At 43.3% G+C, this 16,902-nt stretch overlaps 1 protein-coding gene across 1 annotated transcript; it reads left to right on the top strand.

The window, feature by feature from the left end:
- Window positions 1-12,050: 12,050 nt before the first annotated feature.
- Window positions 12,051-16,094, top strand: tpbga (trophoblast glycoprotein a). Its single transcript, XM_063184864.1, has 2 exons — window positions 12,051-12,869; window positions 14,403-16,094. The coding sequence occupies exons 1-2, from the start codon at window positions 12,616-12,618 to the stop codon at window positions 15,250-15,252; spliced, it is 1,104 nt and encodes a 367-aa protein (XP_063040934.1). The 5' UTR covers window positions 12,051-12,615; the 3' UTR covers window positions 15,253-16,094.
- The last annotated feature ends 808 nt before the right edge of the window (window positions 16,095-16,902 follow it).

Genomic DNA, 16,902 nt, shown 5'->3' with positions numbered 1-16,902 from the left:
CTCTCTCTCTCTCTCTCTCTCTCTCTCTCTCTCTCTCTCTCTCTCTCTCTCTCTCTCTCTCTCTCCTTTGGACGGAAAGCCAAAAGCAGCAGGTAGTCGAGATCTTGAGGTCCAAGAGGTACAGAGCCGCCTCTAAATCTCTCCTCAAGTGTGAGAGAGGAGCCCCCAGCAACACTGATGAGATTAGAAGTGTGTGTGTGTGTGTGTGTGTGTGTGTGTGTGTGTGTGTGTGTGTGTGTGTGTGTGTGTGTGTGTGTGTGTGTGTGTGTGTGTGTGTGTGTGTGTGTGTGTGTGTGTGTGTGTGTGAGAGACAGGGGGGGGGGGTAGATTGGGGTGCGGAATCCAGTGCAAAACTTTCTCACATTGGCTTAATTCCTCTTTTTCTAGTCCTCTTCGTCTTTTTCTTTTTCTTCTTCCTCCTCCTCCTCCTGCTTTTCTTCTTCTTCTTCGACCCGGGAGATGAGAGCCTTTCGAATTCCTCCACTCATTCTATCTTTTGTCAAGGCTGGGATTTACGGAGGTGAAGTGTTTTTTGTTCATAACCAACTGACACCTCTCTGACATGTTTTATTTCATCATGTTTGAGATTTATTACGTTCTCAGTGGATCCATATGTCAGTGTGATGGCATCCTGCAAAGGCATATTGATTTTGCATATGTACAAACTAAATTACTTAATTTATTACTCATTACTTTCCAGTTTCCTATCATAGGCCTGTCACACCAACTCTTTTGAATTCAACTCATCTTGTCCACCAATCCTTATCCAAATCCTTATGAAGCCTACCCATGGGATGTAAGCACAACCCTTTCAGCCTCTCCAGTTTCAGTGGGACCACATTTCCACCCCTGGCCCCTGGCCTGCCTTTTCCACGCAGGTCCTTACATCCTTAACCAAAGTACTAAGACTAGGTGAGGCTCTTTTCTGAAAGCAATTGTGTGTGGCCGATGTGATCATGTGACTGTCCGTGTGTGTGCGCGTGAGTGCGTGTCAGTTTGTCTGCGTGCGTGTGTGTAGTGTGTGCCTGCCTGCTCGCATATGCACATGTCTGTGACCAGTTGTGTGTGCATGTTTGCTTGCATGCTAGCATGGGCAGGTTGTAAGCACGCGTGTTTGCGTGCATGCATGGCTCGCGTGTGTATGGATGTGTGCGCGGCTGCACGCTTGGCTACGTATGTGTGTGTTGGTGCTACACACATTATACTCTATGAATGGGGTTTCGTGTGTGTGTTTACCCATGTGTGCAGGTGTGCTAACCATGTGACCAATAGTAGCCCCCTCACTCTCATCTCTCTGCATAGTAGATGTGGCACTGATGTCTCTTAGAACAAACACTTTGTTTACTTAACATGCTGCATATCGTAGCTAGATATCGCATAACCGCATTGGTACGAATAGCAACAAACACACACACACACACATACAGTATATATATAAGCTATGTTTCTACATAAAGTTCTTATCTAGAGGCTATTTTTAAGATTGTATTTTTGCTGACATACTGTATTACTTGTCTTAAACTGTGTATGTAGGGTGGGTGTGTATACACGTATACACGCACCAGCTAACAAATTGTAACACTCTTTCTTAAGTGTGCCTGCTTTTGGTACTGTAGGAAGTTGTCGTACGTTGACCCAGTTGCCTGTAACAAATGGCGGTGCAATGCAGAGCAATGGATTAGAACAGGAAACGCGAGAATCCATCTCCCTCCCCGGTGTTGCTGCTGCCGTGCCGACAAACGACGTACTATAAACAGAGCAGCGCAACAGGGGCGTGCAGCAGCCGGTGAGCTACCTGAAGCACTGCCAGCAGTGGTGTAGTCTACTTTTTTATGGTGGGTATACTGTATATGGTAACACTTTATTTTAGGGATACATCTATTAGCACTAATACATACAATGTCCCTGTATAAGTAACTTGTAAGGCATGTACAAAGCAAAATCAAACATTTGTTAGGCATGTATTCGCAAATGTCTTGTTCATGCACAATAAGGGATTTATTACCAATTTAACTTTAGTAAGGACCTAGTAGGCTTCAGCGTTTGCTTAGTACATGCCTTACAAGTTACTTATGCAGGCATTAACATTGTATGTATTAGTGCTAATAGATGTATCCCTAAAATGAAGTGTTACCCTGTATATTTTCCACATTTTTAAAGTGTGTATACTGTATATATTTGTGTTATTCTACATAATGGATCAATCAATTTGAAGTGGGTATACTGAAATCCCTGAAATTTTGAAGTGGGTATACTCCGTATACCTGCGTTCTACATAGACTACACCACTGACTGCCAGGATGCAGAGCAGAGGCAGGCCACAGTGCCATTATCAGTGTTGGGCAAGTTACTCAAAACCTGTAATGCATTACTGATTACATGTTACTGTGTTTTTCAAAATAATCCCTTACACTACAATATTACTATATTTAAAAATGTAAGGCATTACACTACTTTTGCATTAGTTTAGTTACTTTCGCCAAACGAACTGTAGGCCTAAATATGGATCTGGCAATTTATTACAGTGTAAATCAAGCCCATGAGTCATGACTTTTTCACCTCCAACCCAGGAGGTGTTTTTGGCAGCATGCAGACTAAAAACTACCAGGTTCAGGAATAGCTTCTTTCTGACCCACCACACTGATTGCCACTAACATTCAGGTCATTGTAATGCATTTGCAACTTAAGTTAAGTTAAGTTATTTAGCATTGTAACTAAGTAAATATTACAGATTTTGCCCTGTAATGCCTTACATTACTGCATTACAGCAACAAGTAATGCATTACAGTAATTAATTACTTTTTTAATGCATTACTGCCCAACACTGGCCATTATACTGCCTCCATGTTCATCTCAAGAAACCAACTCTTTCGCACCCGGCCCAGACCTTCTGGGGTAGCAAAATGGGGCTCTGACCGCTACTGATGGTCGCTCCATAATTCTCTCTCTCTCTCTCTCTCTCTCTCTCTCTCTCTCTCTCTCTCTCTCTCTCTCTCTCTCTCTCTCTCTCTCTCTCTCTCTCTCTCTCTCTCTCTCGATACACTTGTCCCAGATGCCCACATCTTTAGCTGTCTGTTTATGTCTTTTCTCACCATATCTCCTACTCTGCAACCAGTTCCAATCTCAACTCTGATAGTATCCTCATCCACCTCTGCCATCAGAATGATAATTGTATGGTCCAGTTGCTGGACAATGTACCTTAGATTTCCGTTTGTTACATGGTTGTCTTCATCATTGAATGAATAGCGATCAATCGGTGTAGGCCTACTGTACTGTATGTCTGCGGGTCATCCTCCCTCTCACCATGCAGGCCTCTGTTTTCTGAATTTGTCTGAATTCCACCTGTGTGAAGACGTACTGCGTCCACACAGGGCCGCTGACAGCTTTTGCTGGGCCCAGAACAAAGTATTCTGAAAAGGCCCCCTATCCAATACATACAATGTAATGGGGACCCAATTCTGGGCCCCATATTTCCCTGGGCCCGGGACAACATACCCATTTGTCCCCTTTTGTCAGTGGGCCTGCGTCCACGCATACAGGGTCCTTCTCGGACACCTTTGGTCTTCCTCCTTGGGGTATTACTGGATATGGCGGGTCCTGTGAATGATCATGCCTGTATAATATTGGCTACGTTTACATGAGACATTTAATTCATTATTAACTCCATTTAATTCTGAATGAAGCTTAATTCCGCTTTGAAAACATCACGTAGGGGATTTCCGGTGACGTCATGTGCAGGGCATGAGCTGACAGCAGAGCTCCGTCCATTTGATCATTAAAATCCTAATTAATCGACAAAAAACTTGGCAAAAACAACTATTTCGAAAGAATGGCATCATCATCTAAAGGTAAAGGACCGAGAAAGGGCGAAATTGCGAAGGAAGAAAGTGGAAATATGAAACAAGCTCAAGTTCTTGGGCCTGGCTTGGACGCTGAGTCACGAGTGCTAGCTGAGCTGGAAAAGATGCGAGCCGAAAACCGAAAGGGTCAAGAACAAATCAAAGCATCGCTTGCCGAAATAAAATCATCAATGGAGGAACTAAAAGGTGAAGTGAAATCCCTAGACACACGAACGACAGAGGTGGAAGATCGCGTGGGTGAGATTGAGGACAATGGGATGAGGTATGAAAGGGCATTGAAATACCTGTTACACCGAGATATGGATCTAACGGCGCGGTGCGAAGACTTGCAAAATAGACTCAGACGCAATAACCTAAGAATATATCGAGTGCCTGAGGGAAGTGAAGGTGCAGACACTAGGGAGTTTGTAAAGGAGCTGTTGAAATCAGTCATTGACCCCATGCCTGACGGGAACTTGCAAATTGAGAGGGCACACCGAGCGCTCACAGCCAAACCAAAAAAAGCCGACGACCCTCCAAGGTCCATTATAGTGAGATTCGTGGATCACTCGGAGAAGGAAGCCATCCTCAGGCAAGCATGGAAACAACAGAAAATTCTCTACGGCGAAGAACAGATTTACTTTGATCATGACTACTCCCCAGAGCTGCAAAAGAAAAGAACGGAGGTGAGAAAAGGTGATTAAGAGTTTAAAACAAAAAAGGTATCAAAGCCAAATGCGTCTTCCCAGCACAGCTAAAAATACTGTTTGATTCGGGTGAAAAGACTTTCGCGACGATCACAGAAGCCCTACCAACACTCAAAGAGCTTAATATCCACCCTAAGATCGGACGAACGTGAAAAGATGGAGAGGGAGATGGCCAGGTCTACTTGGAAACGCACAGAGGAGGGAGGTGAAAAGACTAAAACCGATGATGACGCGCGCGGATATGCATGCCTTCTTTGCCAAGGACGAGTGAACTTTTTGAAACACATGCCAAGTTTACATTGCAGGAGAAAGTAGGCTTTTTATAGCCAAACTATTAGGATAAAGACTATTCTCTACAATATTGGATGGAACTCTGCTGAAGGGCGCAGCGAATGATCCACGAGCTGGACGACGACAGCGCCGACACACGGTGTGTGATTCCCACGGAGGAGTGGTCACCATCCTTCGCCCAGGTTACATCAGGGGCTGGTTTTCTTATTAGTCCATGGGCCAGGCACCATTATGAGACTACGGGAAAGTCAGTTGGGTATTTGGAAATCTAACAGTTTACTACTGTGTTTTTTTCATTGTTTTTCTTTATATTTATGTTTTGTCTTTCACCTTGAGTTCAATGCTATGCAAAAATATGCTTATTTTTTTCTCTCTCCTCATGTTTATATCTTGGAAGTTAGGAATGTTGGGGATGGAAAATGCAGAATTATATATTAACATGGACAATTTAATTTGTGTTACTTACAACGTTAAGGGTCTAGGCAGTCCAATTAAGAGAAAAAAGATATTAAGCCAGCTTAAAAAACTACACAGCTCAATAGCCAATGATACAGGAGACTCATATGTCAGAAAAAGAACACTTAAAATTGAAAAGAGAATGGTGGGCCAGGTATTCAGCTCTTCCTTTGAGAGTAGGAAGAGGGGGAGTGGCTATTCTTGTTAATAAGTCAGTTACTTCAGCCATATACAGACTATTACAGACCAAGGAGGGGAGATATGTGATGGTAAAAGGGACTATTGGTGGTACAAAAATAACTTGTTAAATCTCTATGCCCCCAATGAAGACAGCAGAGATTTTTTCAAAAATATTGGAGCATTAGTAGCAGATAAAGCAGAGGGTATTATTTTAATAGGAGGAGACTGCAACTGTGTCCTGAGAGAAAATATTGATAGACTCCCAGCAACGGTGGGTCCAGCATCCAAAAAATCTATTACTCTACAAGCAATGATGCATGAGTTGGGTCTAATTGATGTATGGAGATATCTACATCCTAGAGAGAAAGATTTTACTTTCATGTCTCATGTACATGGGAGTTACTCTAGATTAGATATGTTTTTGATATCTGGGACAGAACTTTACAGGACCAGCGACTGCAACATTGAACCGATCACAATTTCAGATCATGCACCTGTAACTTTAAAGCTAAGCATGGGGCCCCGCAAGCAGTTTAAGTACTGGAGATTGAATGTTTCTTTGTTGAGTAATGAGCTCATTAAGGAGGAAATTCAAAAAGAGTTGTTAGATTACATGGCATTAAATGACAATGGGTCTGTATCCCCTCTACTTTGTGGGAGGGAGCTAAAGTAGTGATGAGGGGGTAAAATCATTGCTATTTCCTCAAGGCTGAAGAAAGAAGGCTATCAGAACAAAACAAACTGGAGAAAGAAATTAAGGATTTAGAGTCAGAACATAAACAGACAAAACAAACCCACAGATTTTGGAAATACTAAAAGAGACTAGGATGAAACTGGATGACCTGTTAACTATAAAACTGAAGGAGCATTGCGATTTATAAACAGGAAATATTATGAAATGGGAAACAGAGCCAGTCGCCTGCTGGCTTTTCAATTGAGGAAAGAACAGTCTAACAGGACTGTACATAAGGTATCATGTCCACATCTAGGTAGGAGTCTAACAACAGCCTAATGAGATCGCAGAGGCATTTGCTACCTACTATAAAAAGCTATATGAAGAAGAGAGGGACCCACATAAGGAAGACAAAGTTAAACATTTCCTCAAGTTGATTAAACTCAATACATTAACACCATCAGAATCTGAAGTAATATCATCTCCAATTACAGATGAGGAAATTAAAGAGAGCATTCTTAAGCTTAAAAATAACAAATCACCAGGAACAGATGGTTTTCCAGGAGAATACTATAAAACATTTGTAAACAAATTAATACCATTGCTGAACAGAAGTGTATAACTATGCCTTGAGAGAAGGAGACCCACCTCACTCATGGTCAGAAGCAGTAATCAGTGTAATTCATAAAGAAAATAAAGACCCTACACAATGTATGTCATACCGCCCAATTAGTTTATTATGCGTAGATTTAAAAATTCTAACCTCAATCATTGCAAAGAGAATACAAAAATATATACATAAACTTGTGAAGCCAGATCAAACGGGATTTATTACTAACAGACAAGGAGTGGACAATGTTAGAAAGGCACTCAATTTACAAGCAGTTGCAGTCAATAGAGATGTTCCATCAATGCTTCTGAGTTTAGATGCAGAGAAGGCTTTTGACAGATTGGACCTCTTTTTCCTCCAACAGACACTCAGAAATATGGGCTTTAATGAAACTTTATTAAATGGATTAAAATGTTCTATAAAAACCCCATATCTAGAGTCAGAGTCAATGGACACTGTTCACATTTCTTCCCATTGGGACGTGGAACACGACAGGGAGACTCTTTGTCTCCCTCTCTCTTTGCGCTAAGTATTGAACCTCTGGCGGAGTTGATAAGAACCAATTCACATATTCAAGGTATAAGGGATGAAGGAAATATTCAGCACAAGATTTCATTGTTTGCTGATGAATACTTGTGTTTATAGAAAATCCTATCACTTCTATCCCCAGCACTCATGGATAGCCTCAACGCCTATAGTACTGTGTCGGGTTACAAAGTTAATACAGATAAATCTGAAGCCATGATGATAGTAGGTAGCTGGCCAACTCAACTAGATAACCTGGTCTCTTTTAAGAGGTCCCAGCAGGGATTCAGATATCTTGGGATTATTTTAACACCAAAGCCTTCACAATTATATAATGCAAACTACAACAAATTGATAAAAGAAATAAATATAGATATAAGTAGATGGGAAATGTTGCCTTTGTCTCTATTTGGTAGGGTTGAATCAGTAAGGATGAATGTTCTGCCAAGGTTCCTGTTCTTATTTCAGTCGCTACCCATTATAGTTCCTCAGTCCACATTTAGAATGCTTGAAAAACGTATATCAAAATTCATCTGGCAAAATAAGAGACCTAGAGTCAGGTTGAAAGTATTGATGTCATCCAAGAAAAAAGGCGGTCTGGTCTACCTAATTTAAAATTGTATTTACTGGGCAGCCCAACTTAGAGCAATGGTTAGCTTGGATAGCCAGAGGTGAAATGGGTTGGGTGTCTATTGAGCAGAGTTCTCTGCCAGGAATTGCACTAGATACACTACCCTCCTCAGTCAACAGTCACAAAAGAAAATCAAAGTAAAGAACAGGTATACTAAAATACACCCTTAAGGTTTGGAATACGATTCAAAGACACCTAAAAGGAGAAGCATCTTTGTCAAGAGCCATGCCCATTGTAGGAAATATAGAATTTCTCCCATCTCTAGTTGCATAGTGTTTAGAAGGTGGGCTGAGAAAGGCCTACGAGTAATCAATCAGCTAATAGATGGGCAGGTGGTCAAGACTTTTTTCACAAATTAAGGATAAATTTGATCTGCCCCAAACCCGATTTTTATAGATATCTCCAAATCATGAACTACATAACAAAACATCCAGATTGGAACTACTCAAGGAAGACCCCAATAGCATTGAAGCACATTTTGCATATATACTGGAACACCGTATTATAATAAAACACCAAGTGTCTCAAATATACCAAAAACTAACAACAGATATGTCAGATAACACGTTACACATAAAAGGACAATGGGAGCTGGAACTTAATACAATAATTGAAAATGATGAATGGGAGGATATATGTTCTAAATGTCATAGAGGGGTGGGAAGTCAATTATGGAAAGAGTTTGATTGGAAAGTAAAGGTGAGATTCTTTAGAACTCCACTTCAGGTTAGTATCTTCAACATTGGGGGTATTAATAAATGCTGGAGAAACTGTGGGATGGTAGGTGACCATACCCACATTTTTTGGGACTGTCCCAAGATACAGCCATACTGGAGAGACATTAAGACATACTGGAGAAGATACTGCACATGGACATACCGTTTGACCCTGTATTTATTTTGCTGGAAAAAACAACAGAACAAAACTTTTCCAAAGACCTGTGTTATATTTTGCATGTCCTACTAATGATCGCAAGAAAAATGATCACAATGCATTGGATGCAGCCTGAGCCTCCTACAGTGGCTCAATGGAGACTGAGGTGCAACCAAGTCCAACTGATGGAAAATATGACTGCCATCCTTCAGCTAAAATTACCCCTATTCCTTAGGAGATGGACACCTGTCATTCTTTATATGGGTTAAGCATATAGTTACATAAGACATACATAATATAAGCTAGCAATCAAGGTGAACCCCCCCCCCTTTTTTATTTTTATTTCATTATGTATTATCATTTTTTTTATTTTTATGTATTTTCATTTTATTTTCTTTTATATGTGTGTTTTTATGCATATTATTGTTTTAGTATTGTTTGTTTGTTTGGGTGTGATATGTTTGTTTATGTGGTTGTGATTGCCTCTAAGTTTTCTGTTGGCAATAAAGTTCAAAAAAAAGAAAACATCACGTAAACACTTCTTAATTCTGAATTAAATGAAAGATCAAAGTAAACTCGAGGGAACTATTTAATTCGGAATTATTAATTCGGAATTTAAAACGTCATGTAAATGTAGCCATTGTGCATCATATACCTATAGCAAAGGGAAGAACAAGTCAACAAACACCCCAAACATTGCACCCCAACACCCCAAACACTGTTCCATGAGGCCTTGGAATGTTTTGTGTGTGTGTGTGTGTGTGTGTGTGTGTGTGTGTGTGTGTGTGTGTGTGTGTGTGTGTGTGTGTGTGTGTGTGTGTGTGTGTGTGTGTGTGTGTGTATGTATGTGTGTGTGTGTGTGTGTGTGTGTGTGTGTGTGTGTGTGTGTGTCCGTGTGCCCAACCTGCTTATGAGCAGCAGTTAAAATGGCTTTTGTGAGCAGTGTGAGACGTTCTTTATTCACAGTTGTCAGTGTCTTGCTGTTGTAGGCACATTACTTTTCATATTGTAACCAGGCTCCATCTCACTATTACTGAGGTGAAGAGGAGAAGCTGAGCTCTGGAGGGCTCTGGCCTAGTTTCAACTTTTTTTGTGATGACTAAACATGAAAGTCAGTGTGGTGAGCGTGTGTTTTAATATCAGCCTAGTGCACCGAATCAATTACAGTACATTTATGACTTGGGGCGTTCTAATGAGATGGCCTGCCCACCAAGCTGAGCTACAAACTGCTTCTCGGACAGGAACCTATATCTTGAGGGCCGTTATGGCCCTTGAGGCCGCTTTATCTGGCCCTCGATATAATTTTAATGTTATGCAGCTTCACATGAAATATGACATATTTTGTAAAGAAATCTTAGAAATTACATTTGCAATACAATTAAGTTATATTCAGGGGACCTAGAGAAGGTGGGGTCTGTTTTAAAGGTGGCTACCTTCAATATAGCCCCAAAGTGCAGGGGGAAATCCTGGTTTGTGTTCATAGTACGGCCCTCTGAAGACTTTTACATCCCTTGGAGAATTTTGAAATGGCCCTTCAAATGAAAAAGGTTCCCCATCCCTGTTTTAGGGCAATGTTGACATGCTGGTAGCTCATTTTGCCAAAGCAGCCCATTTCAACAGAGCAATGGCACCAATGCAAATTAACGAGTGAGAGATGTACTCAAATACACCTAAGGACAGACTACTAAACAGAAACAGGGTAGAGTGGCTAGAACTTCTTTGGTTGTTGAGGAATGACCTGTCAAGACTTGGCACGGATGTCGGATTATCAACTTCAGATCGACAGTGACGTACAGTAGCAGCATCATCAACGGTTGTTTTTCTACCAGAAAATGATGATGACTGACATCTCCACACAGGTGGACTTGACAACCACCCACACGTGCTTGTCCAAAAGACTCGCCTTTCAGCTGATTCAAGTGGTAGATTTCATGTCAGAATCTATCAGGGTTAGGGGGATGCAGAGGATATGTGTGTGTTCTTTCTTTCTATCTGTCTGTCTTTCTCTATTTCAGTTTGTACGGGTGACAGAATGCCTCATAAAATGTTTTCCATTAATTCCAATGTCTTCTGGATCTGTCCTGGTCCCGGCTCTCTTGATCCTTACAGAGTTACTGTTGTGCTGCACAGTCTAGCAGGTTTTCTCTGCAAATGAAGGGAACCCAGAGATGGTGTGATCTTGTTATGTCTGTAAATGACAGGGAACTATCTCAATAAAATAAAATACAAATATTTAAAGAAATGTGTATTTGTTGATTCACAACTTAATTCATTAAATATTTTATTTCTAATTATTTAATTTGAATTCAGTGCAATTGTTTATTGCAGACCACTCAGTCTACCAAACGAGGGCCCATCTCCAGGTCAAGTGTCTGTTGGCAGCAGCACTACAAAGCTGATATTCAGTCAAAACCTGTTACATTTTATTAATAGGTCTTATAATCCAAACAGCACGCATTAAAGAGGTCGCACTAGTTTTGAGACGAAAACAGTTCTGACGGCTAGATGACTAACCTCATACATCATGTTGCGCCGGTCTCGATTTTGACACCGGACTGTCAAAAGGTTCCGTCAGTTTAAAAAAAAAAAGACTCCCTTTGTGCGTTTAAAGTCACAGGGGGGCAAACAGCTCTTTGAAACACGCAGAGAGAAACGAGAGAGGCGCCAAGTACTTATATCTTACCGCCCCACTAAAACAATGAGAGAGCCCTTTGCTTTACTGACATCATCGTTTGAGGATGAATCGTTGGTTATTTGACACCATTGTTTCCGCTTCATGTCGTCCGAGGGCCTTCTTTTTAACTGAAGAACTGCGAATTCCAGAGGGTTTACGGCCACACCACCCCCCTTTTCAAGATGAAGCTGTAGGGTTATATTAGGGCATTCTTCATTAACTGTGAAACTTGTTCCCTTTCCATTGCCTCTGTATCTACCGATTCCTGTAGCTAGATTGTGGTAAGATTAGTTTTTAAAAGTGTCGACTACGGGTTTTTTTCTTTTTCTTTTTTATTCATCATTTATACAAGGATAGGCTAGTGAATGTGACGGCTCGCTGCCTCGCTCGGGTTGTGCGCAAGTTTGACGGGTAGCCCATAATGTCATTATGCAAGCACCATCTGAAAGCTACAGTTTTGGGCTGTAAGCATTTATGGTACTCTGCGGTGCAACCCCCTCCCCAATCATCCTACCCCTCTCTGCCTTTGTACTAGCGACCCGAGGAAGGTTTGGAGGGGAGTTGAGTCCCGTGGCTCCTCCCAGCCGATTGTACGAGGCGACGATGCTTTAATTTCATTGTTTGAGGCGAGCGACGCCCCGCACAGACCCGGCGAGGATCAAACACGTCTCAAGACCACTATTGCTTTTCTCATGGAAATCGCATCCAACCTCCCGCTCGCACGTGGAGTTTTGCACATGCACGGGGAAATAAACATAGGCTAGTGCGCGCAGACACCGAAACTCGTCAGAACGAGAACTATGTTCCACAGCCCAGTCGTGTTCCGCGGGTTTGCACGTTTCGTCTTCCTCGGAGGCTAGAAAAGTTGGAGAAGCCCAAAAACTCGTGGAGGCGGCGGTGCAAAGGAAAGGGGGTGCGCTGAAGGTGTTGCTCTGTGTGGATTTCGCCATGCATGGTGCGTGTCCATGGTGGTGCGAATGAAGAGCGTGCAGTTTTGCAGAAAAGAAGGCATGAGAATGAGTGACTTATATTCTTTCACGTCGGGTTTTTAGACTTTTATAATCGCAGTGGGTCCCGCTGTGTTGGCTGCCGCATGCCCTTGCAAGGTCTACGTGCAAAGTTGTTTCGCCTGGCCGTCAGAGAACAGTTTTGAAAAATGCTTCTATGGATTGTTCTGACGGGTATGCTCTGTGCCCTCTGCCATGCTGGCCCGGCGTGCCCAACCGGCTGCGAGTGCTCCGAGGCAGCCTTGACGGTGAAATGCGTATCTAAAGAGCTCCAGGACATCCCGAGTGGCATCCCGGGCTACACCAGAAACCTCTTCATAACGGGCAACTACATCAGCCGCATCGGACCCGAATCCTTCAAAGGACTTGGGAACGTGACAACTTTGTCGCTTTACAACAACAGGTAAATTACGCATTGTTTGGATATTTTGGTGTTGTGGTTCCCAGATACATTAAGTCATGCATTAACGAATGGTTTATGCATAATAAGGTTGCATTTAATCATTTATTATTACCATCATTGTTTTATAGCCTATCTGAAGGGACAGGTAGGCTACGATATGTCCGAAATGACCTGTGTTAATGTCTTATGTAATAACATGGTAGTTGGTTAGTAGCCTAATCTTGGACTAATTCTGGTGACATTCGTGTCTACTGAATGGCCATGAGATGTGAAGGGGGTTTGTCTATCTATTCTGTTTGCTTTACAATACACAATCTTCCCTCTTCATAGCCTAGATAATTTAGTCTAATCACTTATTGTGTTTTCATTCATCTTCACTGAATGATGGTGGTGATTGAACCTGGTGTTTGTTTTGTCCTGATGATAGTATTGCAGAGGGGATTGGTCATTTTCACATATATTTAACAGCTGAACTTTAGACTTAAATATAATGTTGCATAATAAAGACTTCAAATGGGAGTAATTGCTTCTCGCCAACAGTGCATCTCAGATCCGGTTTAAACTGCTAACGTCTCTGTATTTTTTGTAATTTTATTTGCATCAGATATGATGTTTGCATTACATTTAACAGTCATCCCCCTCTCCACCATAATCTTTCAGATTGTGTGCAGTCTGTATCTATTAAACTTGTGCAATGGTTAGTGTTTATGAGGTTAGTGTTTATAATACTTATCACGACATTAATCAGTTGTGCTCCTCTCCTCTCCACCAGGATCACTCAAATGGTGTCGCGCACACTTGTCATACTGCGTGATTGGCTTTTGAAAAAAATCTGATTTTGTTCATGATGTGGGCATGACATTAACCAGCCTTCCTCTTCTTCACCTTACCAGGATCACTCAGATCAAGCCGCACACATTTGCCAGGCTGTGTAGCCTGAATTGTGATGTGATCTGATGGCTGTTGCCTGTTATATTAAACTGCCCCTCCCTTCCACCCTAATCTCTCATATCGAGTCTAATGACTTAAACTCACAATCATTTTGTTATCTATCTCCAGTGGTCATGTGGTTTTTACTTATGATGTTCACATTGCATTTAACACTCTTCGCTCCTCTCAACCAGGATCACCCAGATCAAGACTTACAAATTCACTCTGTATGGCCTCCATTGAGGGGCAATGTGATCTCATGGCCTTTGCTCATGATGTTTGCATTGCCCTTCTCATCCTCCTCTCCTTTCCACCAGGCTCGCTCGAGTCCAGGAAGAGTCCTTCTCCTTGTTTCCTTCTCCAGGATCATCCAGATCGAGTCCCATGGGCTGTATAGCCTCTACTGAATTCTGCTGTGGTCTCATGGCATTTGTGTATGATCATGATGCATCATATTTAACACTCTCCCTCCTCTCCTCTCCTCTCTTCTCCACCCAACCAGGATCACCGAGATCGAGTCGCAAACGTTCGCTGGCTTTTGTATATGATGCATGCATCATATTAAACACTCTCCCTCCTCTCCTCTCCTCTCCACTCAACCAGGATCACGGAGATCGAGTCGCAGACGTTCGCTGGGCTGCGCAGCCTGCGCTCGCTGGACCTGAGCGCCAACCAGCTGGTGGTGATCCACCCGGAGGCCTTCTCGGTGCCCAGCCGCACGCTGCGCGACCTCAACCTCAGCCGCTCGCTCTACAACCACACGTCGGTGCGCGACCTAGCGGTGGCGCTGCGCTGGAGCGCCCTCTCCAGCCTCCAGGGCTTGGACCTGGGCAGCAACGGCCTCATCTACCTGCCCGACCACATCTTCCAGCACCTGAGCAGCCTGCGCCGGCTGCACCTCACCAACAACTCCCTGGTGGCCCTCCACAACGCCACCTTCGCGTCGCTGGAGCGCCTGGAGGACCTGGACCTGAGCATGAACGCCTTCCGCACCTTCCGCGAGGAGGCGCTGCGGGAGCTGGACGGCTTGCCCTGGGCGCGCCTGCACCTGGGCCTCAACCCGTACACGTGCACCTGCGGCATCGAGCCCTTCGCCGCATGGCTGAACGAGTCGCGGGCCCGCGTGGCGGACGCCGAGCGTCTCTCGTGCGCCTTCCCGCCGGCCCTGCGCAACACGTCCATCCTGGGGGTCGCCGAGGTGCCGCTGGGGTGCCACCGGGCTGGGGAGGGGCCGGACCTGGCCCTGCAGACGTCGTACGTGTTCCTGGGCATCGTGCTGGGCTTCGTGGGCTTGATGTTCCTCTTCGTGCTGTACCTGAACCGCAAGGGCATCAAGAAGCGCATCTACGACATGCGGGACGCCTGCCGGGAGGTGTGGGAGGGGTACCACTACCGCTACGAGATCGACTCGGACCCGCGCCTCTCGCACGTCTCGTCCAGCGCCGATGTGTGACGTGACGGGGACGGGGACGGGGACAGGGACGGACAATCAGACACTGAACCAGCTGAGACTTAATTAAGCACACCTTATTCAGCCAGGTAGACAAGCAAATGACAGCACACAAAGGAGGAATTATCTGGCTGGACTTTTTTTTGGCCATCTCAAGCTGGTTTGTCTGCCTTTGAGCATAATCACAAACCGTGCTGATGTTTGACGGACGCTCACAAACAGTGCCGACTGACTGAGCCTCTCAGGCAGCTGATTTTGCAAAGTGTCAAGTCAACACTTGTGAGTTCTACCAACATTATCAGTGTTAAAATGCGATTCTATAGGTGGTGAATTGACACTGCGAAATCGACTGTGCGGCGGATCCTAATAGGCACGACTCTTCAGCTAGGTAAACGAGGGAACAGAGAGCACAATGAGGAAGGAATATCTGACAGGACTTTTGCCTCGCGCCGGTTTGAACATAACGCCTCTGAACATAATCACAAACAATATTCTATTGGACATATGTTTGGACATATGGCAGTTGTCTATGGTATGATTTGTTTTTTTTATTATGATATTTTATTTTTTACCTTGATGGACATCCAGTAAAACAAAACAAAAAAACTATGTGCCATATATTGTGTATATATAGAGTTCTATTATTATGACTATGATGAATTTGGACTTCTTTTCCACAAGAGCATGCACTGCCTTGCCTGGCCTGGGAGATTTCATTCAGTGACACTTAATCCATGGTTATGCACTAATGCGCTCGTTCATACTCTCTCTCTCTCTCTCTCTCTCTCTCTCTCTCTCTCTCTCTCTCTCTCTCTCTCTCTCTCTCTCTCTCTCTCTCATACCATTATACCCCACCACATTGGCAGACAGAAGTTATTACTGAATAATAAATCAATTTGTTTTTGGTGAGATTATAGTCCCATTTATTTCCATTGCCCAACAAACATGCTCGTTCCTTGCACTCACGGTCTGTAAAATAGCTGTTAAGTGCCTTGTACTTACAATTGATCATGAGTGGTGAAAGATTGTTTTTTAAAAGGAGGAAACTGGAGGGGAATACTACAGACTGACTTGACTTGGCACGCGGCAGCACAGACATTGACTCTATTACATGAATATAATCAGATGAGGGGGAACGTGTTGGTGGGACACAATATAGAATGGGATGGAAGTGCATACCAACCGCAGCCATCGCCTGGTTGTTGTCAATGAAGGAAGAAGAAGAAAAAAACACTTTCCTTTCTTCCTTGTCTTCAAAGCACATCTGTTGGCTGTGAGCAGCAGGACAGTCATCTTAGACCTTTGTGGTCCCAACCCCAGGGAAGCACAGAGGAATCTGAGTAGCTTAGGCCAGTGCTTCCCAAAGTGGGGGCTAGGAACCCCTAAGGGGGGCGGGAAGGGGGTACTAGGGGGGCCGCTGCAAGTTGGAAGAAAAAGTATAGCAAAACAAAATCAATAATTGAATGATTAATGTACACCAAAATAAACAAAACGAAGCGAAATAATATTCCTCTTGTAGTTAAAAATTATAATAATGTATTGCATCTCTGAACCATCTCTTACCATCATCATTACTCTATATATCCCAATTGGGTTATGGTTGTGAAAGGGGGGTGCAGAGAAAAGAATGTGTGGCAAGACCCATGTAAGGAG

Source organism: Engraulis encrasicolus, chromosome 20, assembly GCF_034702125.1.
Source record: "Engraulis encrasicolus isolate BLACKSEA-1 chromosome 20, IST_EnEncr_1.0, whole genome shotgun sequence".
Lineage (NCBI taxonomy): Eukaryota > Metazoa > Chordata > Actinopteri > Clupeiformes > Engraulidae > Engraulis > Engraulis encrasicolus.
The sequence above is the reverse complement of the archived record's forward strand: the minus strand, read 5'-3'. Positions and strand labels throughout refer to the sequence as shown.

Coding starts and splice junctions, on each gene's coding strand:
- tpbga (XM_063184864.1), top strand. CDS start 12,616: ATGCTTCTATGGATTGTTCTGACGGGTATGCTCTGTGCCCTCTGCCAT. Junction 12,870..14,402: donor TTGTCGCTTTACAACAACAG/GTAAATTACGCA, acceptor CCACTCAACCAG/GATCACGGAGATCGAGTCGC.